This window comes from Zootoca vivipara, chromosome 14, assembly GCF_965207765.1.
Source record: "Zootoca vivipara chromosome 14, rZooViv2.hap1.1, whole genome shotgun sequence".
In the NCBI taxonomy this organism is placed as follows: Eukaryota; Metazoa; Chordata; class Lepidosauria; order Squamata; family Lacertidae; genus Zootoca; species Zootoca vivipara.
The window spans coordinates 43,435,640-43,447,290 of record NC_142597.1 but is presented as its reverse complement, the minus strand read 5'-3'; the positions used below and the strand labels follow the sequence as shown (position 1 = coordinate 43,447,290).

At 45.5% G+C, this 11,651-nt stretch overlaps 1 protein-coding gene across 1 annotated transcript in view; it reads left to right on the top strand.

The window, feature by feature from the left end:
• Nucleotides 1-4,624: 4,624 nt before the first annotated feature.
• Nucleotides 4,625-11,651, top strand: part of AKAP10 (A-kinase anchoring protein 10) — a 32,834-nt gene continuing 25,807 nt past the window's right edge. Inside the window, exon 1 of the mRNA XM_035139648.3 lies at nt 4,625-4,861. Coding sequence (XP_034995539.3) covers nt 4,840-4,861 — 22 coding nt within the window. The 5' untranslated portion in view covers nt 4,625-4,839. The remainder of the gene's footprint in view (nt 4,862-11,651) is intronic.

Genomic DNA, 11,651 nt, shown 5'->3' with positions numbered 1-11,651 from the left:
ACCAGCGTGGGTGGTTCCCCTGGACATGGTACTGAGCCAAGAGGGCACAAAATCATCATCAGCAGAATCAGAAGAATCTTTATTTGCATCAGCCACTAGCCATAACAATAAAACAAAACAAAATGAACTGACGATAGAAGTAAAACCTTAACTATACAGAATACATTATGGGGGTTTACATCAATAATCAAATAAAATATACTATTGTAATTGCCCCTGCTAATTTTTTGGCAGTTTTTGCTGTCACCTGATTATCTTGATCTGCTAGAAGAAAGGACACAGTAACAATGATTGAGTGACCTGGTATGAATAGCAGTAGAGGGGTAATAACCTCACTCCTCAAATTTTTATAAAGAGTGCAAGCAAGCTAGAAGCACAGGAGCTACTGACTCAATACTGCCATCTCCACATGGACATAACCATTCTTCCAGTGGAATTTTTTGAAATCGACCCTCAAGTACATCTGAAGGCAGTGTATTTAATCTTGCATAAGTGAAAGTGCACCTGTATTTTGGAATTGTTAATTTTTGCAAATAGGGTGCCAATGTGTCAAAATGACTACGGTAGGTGGAAAATAATCATACCATGGACAAAATTTCCTTATTATGGCCAAATTATTCTGTTGCTCAATATCATATAGGCACTTTCTAATTAAATTATTTGCTTTACTAAAGCCCAATGTTAATAACTGTTGCGGTGATAAACCAGAAAAGTAAAGCTTTTGGTTGACAATTTTAGCCCAAGCGCTCTCGTGACAATCTTGCAATACTAAGGGTAGTAGACCGGTGGGGTTTAAATTTAGGCAAAGCCAATAATTAAATGTCCTACAGTGCCATGTCTGTAATTCAACAGAGGGGAGATTAGCCTCCAAACGCAATGAAGCATTTGGAACATGGGATGGAACCGGGGGGGGGGGAGGGAATTGCCTTAGGAACTTAGATTGATCCAAGGTGATCTTAATCATGTGAAAATACATCCTCAGGTAGTCCATTCACAAAACCACTTATATGGTGGCGATACATTGATGATATCTTTGTGGTCTGGACAAGTGGCAAAGATAACCTATCAATTAGGTAAAGGTAAAGGGACCCCTGACCATTAGGTCCAGTCGTGACCGACTCTGGGGTTGCGCGCTCATCTCGCATTATTGGCCGAGGGAGCCGGTGTATAGCTTCAAGGCCATGTGGCCAGCATGACAAAGCCGCTTCTGGCAAACCAGAGCAGCACACGGAAATGCTGTTTACCTTCCTGCTGTAGCGGTTCCTATTTATCTACTTGCATTTTGACGTGCTTTCAAACTGCTAGGTTGGCAGGAGCTGGGACCGAGCAAAGGGAGCTCACCCCGTCACAGGGATTCGAACCGCTGACCTTCTGATCAGCAAGCCCTAGACTCTGTGGTTTAACCCACACGCCACCTGGGTCCCAACCTATCAATTACATCTACTCAATTTATCAATTTACACCCACTCCATTCATCCAACTACAGTACTTAAACAACTGCGAAACATTGATGGTCTGGGCAAATGGCAAAAAGATCAATTACGTCCATTCTGTTCATCCAGCTATCAAGCTTACATTCAACAGCACCACTGATAAGTCACAAACTCCTTTCCTTAACGTCCTCCTCAGCACTGGAAAAGCACAAGAGCCACAAATCTTCTCTACAGCAAGCCGACTGATGCCCACACCTAGATATACAGGAAATCCTGCCGTCCAAAATCCATAAACGTTGTCTACAGCTTGGATCTCAGGATCAAATGCATTTACAACAATGAAGATACATACGGTACCAAAGAAGGATCATCAGTGAACTTCCTCCAAAGAGGATATCCTCTTCATTTAATAGATTGAAACATCCACCAAGCTTCCATCCTGTTTAGAGAAAACCTCTGTCATCGAAGTGGGGTGTTAACAAATAGCAACTTCTTTTTACCAAATTCCTAGTTTAATTGTACAGGAAATGGTAAAAGCACAAGCTCTGAGACCCTTAACACCTTTTGAAAATGAATTAAACACAATGGATTAGTTTCTAAAGTGTACTCTGCTTTGCCTTAAAGTGACTTACAGATTTAAGGAAGCCTTTAGAAAGGTATTGGAACTAGAAACTGGCACACAAATTCTTCTCAAGGATTGGAGTAAAATTTGAGAATCATAGAGTTGGAAGAGACCACAAGGGCCATCCAGTCCAACCCCCTGCCAAGCAGGAAACACCATCAAAGCATTCCTGACATATGGCTGTCAAGCCTCTGCTTAAAGACCTCCAAAGAAGGAGACTCCACCCTTGACCCTTGACTCCACTCATGACCCTTCAAATCTGTTTCTAGTTTTCTTGGGCCAAACTCCTTGGAATTACTACACAGATGGCATCGCAAATGTCTTTTTAAAATTTTATTTATAGAAATTTGAAAACTAAACAATAATTCAACAATATTTCAAATTTAATCAGTCAACCTAGGACTTTCCCTCCATCCCTCCATGGTTTCCCCAAAATTCCAATTCTTGCTGCATGTTATTATTATTCTATGCCTTAACTTCTTCACAAAAAACCACCACTTTCCACTGTTGTTCTTACTCAAATCTTACTTGCATTTAAACATGTTTACATTGAGTTTTTAAACAATCTACAAACCTTTTCCAGTCTTCCTAAAAGTCAGTCTCTTTTTGATCTCTAATTTAGCAAATCAGACTTTCCAATTCTACATATTCTACAATTTCAGTTGCCATTCTTCTTTAGTAGGTACCTTTTTTGTGCATATAATATTCATGCTGCCAATGTTGCATAAAGAAACAGATTTACCTGTTTTTTGGGGACATCTGTTCCAGCTATCCCTAATAAAAAGGTTTCTGGTCTTTTGGGGAGAGTTACCTTAAATATCTTTTTTATCTCATTATAAATCATCTCCCAAAAGTCCTTAGCCACTTTACATGTCCACCATATGTGGTAAAATGAACCTTCTACTTCTTTACATTTCCAACAGATATTTGAAGCTGATTTAAACATCTTTGCCAATTTACTTGGTGTTAGGTACAATTTTATATATCATTTTAATGAAGTTTTCCCTCAAAGTATAACACGCTGTGAATTTAAACCCAAATCTCCACAGTTTTTCCCATGATTTTAATATTGTGTCCCATATCCCGAGACCAATGGATCATAGCAGATTTAATCTTTTCATCCTTGGTGTTGGACACATTTGTTGACTTGAGTAGTGAGTGGACTGTTGGAGTATGTTGTTGTCCAGAAACATTAAGCAAGGTGAGAGTGTAATAGCACGATGGGAAGGAGCTAATGAGATATTTTGAGATTATCCATGCTTAAAGCCCCACCCCAGCTACACTGAGAGACAACAGCAGTTGGAGGAATTTCAGGAACTGAAAGGTCAGGATTTTATAATTGGACATATTTAGACTGACACATGCAAAGAAAAGGAAAATAATTAGAGCACCTCATTTGAAATCCTATGGAAAGTTAGATAAGGTATTAACATGAATAGAAATTGCGTGATGTACTATAATTATATACTAATAATAATAATAATAATAAATTTTTATTTATACCCCGCCCTCCCCAGTCAAAAACCGGGCTCAGGGCGGCTGACACCAACAGAACCACAATAAAACATAAAAACAATTAATTAAAATACAGATTAAAATACAGTATTAAAATTTAAAGTGCAGCCTCATTTCAAGTAGGCCATAAGTGGCTGACACCAACAGAACCACAATAAAACATAAAAACAATTAGTTAAAATACAGATTAAAATACAGTATTAAAATTTAAAGTGCAGCCTCATTTCAAGTAGGCCATAAATCCAAGCCATGAGGGAGAAAAACACAGGGGTCAGGCTGAGTCTAACCCAAAGGCCAGGCGGAACAGCTCTGTCTTGCAGGCCCTGCGGAAAGATGACAAATCCCGCAGGGCCCTGGTCTCCTGGGAAAGAGCGTTCCACCAGGTTGGGGCCAGTACTGAAAAGGCCCTGGCTCTAGTAGAGGCCAATCTAGCCATCTTATGACTCGGGATCTCCAGAATATTATTGTTTGTGGACCTTAAGGTCCTCCGCGGGGCATACCAGGAGAGGCGGTCCCGTGCAATCATGCCCAGTATTGACTGATTCTCTCATATTAATACCTTTCCGTTAGCAGAGGAGATACTGTATTGTGGTTGGTCTGCTGCTGCCAGTAACCAATATGCCTGAACCAGAATCACTTCCAGCCAGGAACGGCTTATCCTAGCCGACGGCCGTTCCCTTACACAAGATGGCTGCCTCCGGGCTCTAACGGCCGGGCGGTGGGGTGGAGAAAGAGAAAAGGGAGGGGGGAGAGCTTGCCCTCTCCCAAGATGGCCGCTCTCTTCAGCACGGCCTGCCCGCTTCTAACATGGCCCCCGTGCTACCGATCTCCCCAGCGGGGCGTGCCCTCGTCCAAGATGGCTCCCTCGAGCACACCCTCCAATCAAAACCCATTTCCCCGCGCTTCGATTCGCCGCTTTCCCTTCCCCGACGCCCATGCGGCCATGTCGTTTGAGGGCAAGAGGCCGGCCGGTTACCGTTGACTTTTTTATAAAATGAATAAATAAATAAATAATAACCACCACTGGACATTTCCCGAGATGCCCCGCGAGGCCTTTCCTCACCGTTCGACCCCCGGAAGAAAGAACCTGCGCGGCGGCAGCGGCGGTTGTTGACAACATGGCGGCTGCCTCCCTTTCCGCCGTGTGGGGAGCGGGAGGCGGCGGCGGTTGCGGGAAGAGCAGGACGAAGGCGCTGCCTCAGGAGCCCTGAGAGGGAGACGGGACCGCCCGGGCCTCCCTCTCCCGGCCCCCGCGCCGCCGCCGCCACCATGTCCTTCTTCAAGAGGAAAGGTAAAAAAATAATACTATAGAAGCCCGTGTGTGAGGGGGGGAGAAGGGTTGGATGTGGTGTGAGGTGAAATGTGGGGGAGGGGTTGCCGGGAGGTCAAAGGGGCGGGGCGTCTTTTGGGGGAGGGGAGGGCCTGTGTGTATGTGTGCCTTTCTGAGTGTGGGGGGCGGCTTAGTGTAGGGGGGGGCTTAATTAAAAGAAATCTTGTTTCAAGGGCGGTGGGGGTGCCTGTTCCTGAGGGAGAAGGGGAGTCCGGGTTTCTGAATGGGGGGAGAAAAGCAAAAGGACGAATGGGGGGGGCTGTCTTGTGTTGTGGTGTGAGGAGGTGGGGGAGGGGTTTCGAAGGGGGGCTCTTGAGGGTGAAGGGGTAGGTGGGTGTTCCTGCTTTCTCTCTGTGTTTGGGGGGGAGGGGGTAGCCAACACGGTGTCCCCCAGATGATGATGGGCCAGCAGCCAGCATGTCCAATGGTTAGGGGTGATAGCGAGGGTGGGGAGGGGTTTGGGAGCTTTTGGGGGTGTCTCTGAATATAGGCTGGGCCAGAAGCAGTGAAAGTTTGAGGCCTGGTGGTGGTGGCAGAAATGGGCAGCCGAAGGGGGCTGTCAGTGGGTGGGTGGTGAGGGTATTGAGGGAATCGGAAGCGTGGAGAATAAAAGGCCTGGGGAAGGGGATGAAAAGGTTTAGGAACGAGCACGGTGGTGAGTTCGTTGGAGGGTGGCTATTTTGGGGGACAGAATTAATGTAGCGATTGGGAATGGGTTCCAGGATGCTAATGGGACAGTGGTCTTGGGAGTATTGGGAGTGAATGCTCATAGTGGTTGGGTGGGGATCTCTGCTGGACCCGTGTTATGGGGAATACAAAAACTGGGCAAGTGGGAGACTAGGTAGAGGCGAAGTGGGTGTTACGGGGTGATGGGTTATCATACTTGTTAGTATAAAAACAGAGGGAATAGCAGCCATGGCAGTCAAAAGAGAGTGAACTAAGCTTCTGGGAAAAGGCATCTGAAAGAGTTTGAAATTCCCTCTGAATGAGCAGGACCCTTCAACTTCTGCCTTTATCACTAAGTCATTTTCAAACACGCCCAGTGCCATGTGCAAGGAGGGCTCACATGAATGTCCTTGAGCACCTTGGTTTTCCTCTTGGCAGCGCCTGCCGTCTGCTTTTGCTGCAGTGCCCCTGGACCACCGAGGGGCTGGTGGGCTTGAACTATCTGCTGACTACTAGCCTTCTACTACTAGAATAATTAACAGCAGCCAAGCCTGAAAGAATTATATTCAATGAATCACAATAGCAAACAGCCATAAAACAAGGAGCTGCTTTATGATTGCTTCTCCCTTAGGTAGAACCCATTCCTACAGATTTCATAGCCTGTAAGCTCAAAACCCAAGGCAGCAGATTTGACATAGCTGCATTTGTGTTGAGGAATGCAGCTTCTCTCTTGTTTTGAGGCACTCCTTGGTGTAATAATTTGGGTTTGCATGACTTGAACGGGTGATTGCCTGATCTTCAAAGGCTTGGCTGTGAGTGCTCTACGACTAGTACAGCCCTCTCCTCACTTAGCGATATTAGCAATTGCATAAGTTTGCGCTTCCAAGGCAAGAAATTATTCAAAGTGATATGCACACCGCTAAAAATATTTTCTAGTTTGATAGTGAGCCATTAAACAAAAACAAGAAATTTGCAACGTTTGGGGGAACGTTTCCATATTAAGTAAAGTATACAGTATAGTGTAACTTGAGATGTACGTATTCTGTTTGCCTGTCTTGTTAAAATAGACCCAAGCACCCTTGAAGCAAAAAGGTCTGAGTCCTTTCTAAGGGAAATTTAGGGGGGCAGAGCTTCTACAGTATGAGGCAGGGGATGTGGCTGACATATTGATGGTGAGGGCTTTCAGGGTGCTTGCTCTCTGCTGTTTGATCCTTCTTTTGCATTTATGAACTGTTGCAGTGGATACATTGTGCTGACCTTTAAGGCCTTTAACCTGCTCTGGTCAGCTTCTGTGGGGTCACACTCTCTCTTAACAGGAAACATTTATGAGTCCATCTGCCTGAGTCAGGTTTTTCCTAAGTGCTTTTCATTCTTCAGCATCCTATAGTGCATTTCAGTCTTTAAAATATTGCTTTGCCACACCAGCCATAGCGGTGGTGTCTGCTTGTGAATGGCTCTGGATATCATGGAGCAATGGTACAATGGAAATGTGATGAATGCATTTTCATTTTTAAAAAAGTTGCTGCTCATTAAGCATTTTTCATGGTTTGTAGGAAGGGAGGGGCTGGATAAAAACAAAAAATCTCTTTCTAGGAATGTGGGACTAGCTCTCATATTTCCCCCCAAAAAGAATAGGAGAAGCAATTATAGAACAAGGAAATAATAAAAATGTGCCTGTTGCCATTTTCTGAATCATGTTGATTAAATTGCAGTTCCTGTGTGTGTGTGTGTGTGTGTGTGTGTGTGTGTGTGTTTTAGAGTTAGACTTTTGTTGGAGATTGTTTCCCTGTTATAAAGCAGCTGAAGTGTAAGGCTTTTTGTAAAAGTCAGCCTCTTGATACACCCACTAACTTTCTGTACAATGGATTCATTTAAAGTTGCCTTTTCCTTAACCGACACAAACCCTGTACTGAAAACAGCTATTTTGTGACCCAGCCCAGCCTTGGGAGCTGCTCCCCAGTTCTGGAATTCCCACGCCTGGGGCCAGTAGCTATAGGCTGTAAGACAGCCTGTCCTTTCACCATAGCCAACAAGGGAACAGGCTGGGTATTTCCTTCTGTCCAACCTCCTCCTCCCTTGGGTGTTGATTCACCATTTTTGCCCTTTTACTGTATTGAAGGGTGGCAGTGTTCTTTAAGCAGGGTTCTTTAACTAGCTCAAACCGTGATTAAATATGGTACTGGGAAATGAGGGGAAGGAATTCATGGTTGCACCAGTCTCTGGAACTTTGCTAACTCCCAAGTATTTTCCTGAAACACCACTGAGACCTTTTTTATCAGATTTTGAGGAGTGAAGCAGTCCCGGGGCTCAGGTTAGCAGTGTGACATCTGTTTTGGTCCAGGATAGTTAGGAATCCCAAAATAGACAATGTAAGGCTTGCACGCCATAACTAGCCCACCAACAGGACTTTGCCCTTGACCGCTGGTCACTCGAAGACGCTCAAAGATGTTTCCTCCCCCTCCCCAAAGGGAGCAGTTTGGTGTCTGGGCACTCCTTGTTTAGGTGCCTACTCTGACTCTACAATATCTGCATAGCAATGTTTCCTTCCTTTAATCAGGGTTATCTCGCTGATCTTGAAAGCATTGCTGAGATCCTCGATAACAAGGGGGGCAACAGACTTGAGATGGACACAGTTGTGGGACCCACATGGTGGCAGCCACAGTTTCCCACAAACAGGCCTCTCAAAAGCCTGAATACCTGGCGCTGCAGAAAACCGAACGCAAGGCATCCCAGCAACAAAACAAGTTTGCCTCGTGGGCAGCTGGCAAGGGTGGCATCCTCAACTACTCTCCTCCATTCTTAGACACACTCCTTGACGCTGGCCAGGAGTTTCAATGCAGATCCACCTGCATTTTGAAGCCAAGATACCCTCTGTAAACTATTATACAGGCCGGCCGGCCTTGGAATTGTCTTGCCTCAGAATGCAGGGGTATGGAAGGGGGGGTGCGCTTGAATGCCTCTCCATGTCAGAAGTTCCCTCCAGGTAGAAAACCACCATTTAGGGGGGTGCTCAACTAGAGCCCTTCTCCTTATACTAGCTTGAATCCGGCATGGGCCTTCTGTTTATATAGGGAAGCATACAAACATGTGACACCCCTTCTCACCCCTTTCCGAACACCCTCCCTTGTGGAGTGTTCCCTCAGCCTCCTCTCTCCTCTCCTTGGGAGTACTCCAGGCAGCTGCCAGTCTCTGAGCTGCCCCCGCCCCGCCCCAAAGAGAGATGCCTCCTCACACTGCCCCACAGGGGCCTGGGAAGAGGATGCCCCAGCCTTAGTGCCCCCTGGAGACTGGCCCACGGTGAAAACGAGACCAGCACTGTACTCACCTTGGGAGGCAGCAGTGGATGCTGCCGGGCCTGCATGGTGGAAAGGCTCCCCTTCAGCACTGGGCACTCAGCTCCCAGGCAGGCCTTGCACACAGTAAGCGCAAGAAAGGGCAGCACGGTGCCTGCCTGTCCACCTGCCTGCCCAGCCTTCCACTTAGAATCATAGAATCATAGAGTTGGAAGAGACCACAAGGGCCATCCAGTCTAACCCCCTGCCGAGCAGGAAACACCATCAAAGCATTCTTGACATATGCCTGTCAAGCCTCTGCTTAAAGACCTCCAAAGAAGGAGACTCCACCACACTCTTTGGTAGCAAATTCCACTGCTGAACAGCTCTTACTGTCAGGAAGTTCTTTCTAATGGACACTTGTCTGTCCATTCCCAGTAGCAAGGGCTGGTGGTCTAGCTGGCTGGGCTCCCTCGCCTGATTGCTTGCTTACTCTGAGGCTGCCTCAGCTTCTGGCAACCAGCACCCCCTCGCCAGCCCCAGGGGCACCATTCGCCCGGAGAGCTTGTAGCCAGGGCTGCTGCAACAAAAAAGCTATGCAAGCATTTGGGAGGCAGAGACACAAGAGGGCATCAGAGAAGGGAGGGAAAGAAAGAGGGGCAGAGGCCAATGTTGCTTGTTGCACCCCTGGCAATCATTCAAGGCACCCCAGGGTGCCAAAGTACACTGGTTGAAAACCCCTGCTGTAAAGAAGGTGAATAAGTTGTAATACTTCCTTTTTTCTTTTCTTTAAAAAAAGTAATCTTTCAGGTCACCCAGCCTTCCTCCTCTGCAGGCTGAGAAACTCAGAGGACAATACAGGGTGGGGCAAAAAATCAGTACTGCTCTGGCAGGTTGATAGTGACCATGTTATGCCACTTCCTTTCCTGGGCAGAGAAGCAGGAAGTTTTAAAGTCAAGATATAGAGAGAAGTTCCGTGTCAGGTTCATGTTACCCAAAATTGTTCTGAGCACAAAGTTGTTTTACCTTTAGGAATACATCAGCAGAGGAAAAACTTTGGACTGTAACTACCAGGCACCATTTGGAGCTTTTCTGGAAACTTTGGAAGACAAAGAACAGGGCTGGCAAAAGTCAAAACTGCAAGGCATTGTAGGGAGATGCCTTAGATCGAGGTGCTTAAAAGAGAAAAGTTTGCTTTCCTTTTAATTTATATATGCGTCTATATTCTGCCCAGTAACAATGTTCTCTGAGCGACTTACAATATCAGTAAAAATCAAAATAGAAAAGTCAACAGTAATACAATCATAGATTTAAAACATTTTTTTAAAAAAAAAAAGAGTTAAGAGATCTTTAAAAGGTCTTTTCCTGGTGCTGAAATGATTCCAAAACTGACATCGGTTGAGCCTCTCCAGATAATTGGGTTTTGAAAAATGTAAACCAGCAGCCAGAAGTGACTGTAGGAAGTTTTGAACACCTGTATTCTGGAATGACTAAGGAAGCATGCCAACTGCCTGATGATTATGGAAGTGACACTCACTGAGCATTCAGAAGCCCAGTCCATTTGTTTTCTTATGTGCAACAATGAGATTTTAAGTTGGGGAGTGATAACAATTTTTGAGTTTCACTACTACTCTGTAGCAGAATATTGCTGGAAAACCCTGGAAACTTGAATGGTTCTTCACTAATATGTGTGGGCAGTAAAAGAAAAGACCACTTATCCTTTGTCTATCTAAGTATATCTATAAGCAGCCTTTGGTTTTCAGTATGATGTAATACTGCTGTGGTAAATCTAGTAGAAATTCTGCTGACTGCATTTTGGATGTGTGCAAGGAAGTGAGCCTTCCGATTACTTTCTGAATCAGTGGGAACTCTTATTAGCTCCACAACCCTAGAGGCTTTAGGGATGCAGCCAGGAAAGTTCCTATCTCCTGTTCTTTGGGACCAATGTGTCAACCCAGCTTTGCTAATAAATCCATAAATCTTGGTGGCCTGCAGAGAGGTTTAGATCCTTCCTGCTCCCACGTGCCTATAGGAGATGAACGGCATAAAAGGAGAGGGAGAAGAGAACAAACATTGCCAGCCTGGTCACCTGGAAGTCAGTCCTACTCACCACAGGTGATCAGGCTTGCAGACATTTTCTGCCTACAGCAGGCATTCATGCTACATGGAGATTTTGTAGCCCGAGAGTCTGCAGCTACCTAGTGGTGGTTCACAACAGTTCCCTGCCAGCGCCTTATTTGATGATTCTAAAAGATAGTGGGGTCATGGAGTGGACCCTTTGAAATCAATGGTCTTAACTTAGTTGGATGCCTCCCAGGTTTCCTTGCAGTAGCATTTTTATCGCGTTGAAATGTAACTGACCTCTGTATTCCTGCTTAGTAATTCCCTCGTGCATGAGGCTGGCGGTGATAACAGAAATATTCAGGTGTAACCAGAAACGCAGGCAAGCTAAGTTGCTGACGTAAGTGAAGTTTGTGTTCCCGGCACCATGTTAGCAATTAGAAGGAAGTTACCGGTACCTGGAAGCATCTCCAGAAGAGAAGCAAGGGGGAAAGCCAGTGGGGAATAGTAATCAGGATGTGGGAGGACCCGAGTTTGAATCCTTACACATCCATGGCACTTACTGGGTGATGTTGGATAGTCACTGTCTTTACAACCTTTGCAGGTTACAGGTAGGTAGCCGTGTTGGTCTGGATCGAAGTAAAATAAAAAAATTCCTTCAGTAGCACCTTAAAGACCAACTAAGTTTTTATTTTGGTATGAGCTTTCGTGTGCATGCACACTTATCTGAAGAAGTGTGCATGCACACGAAA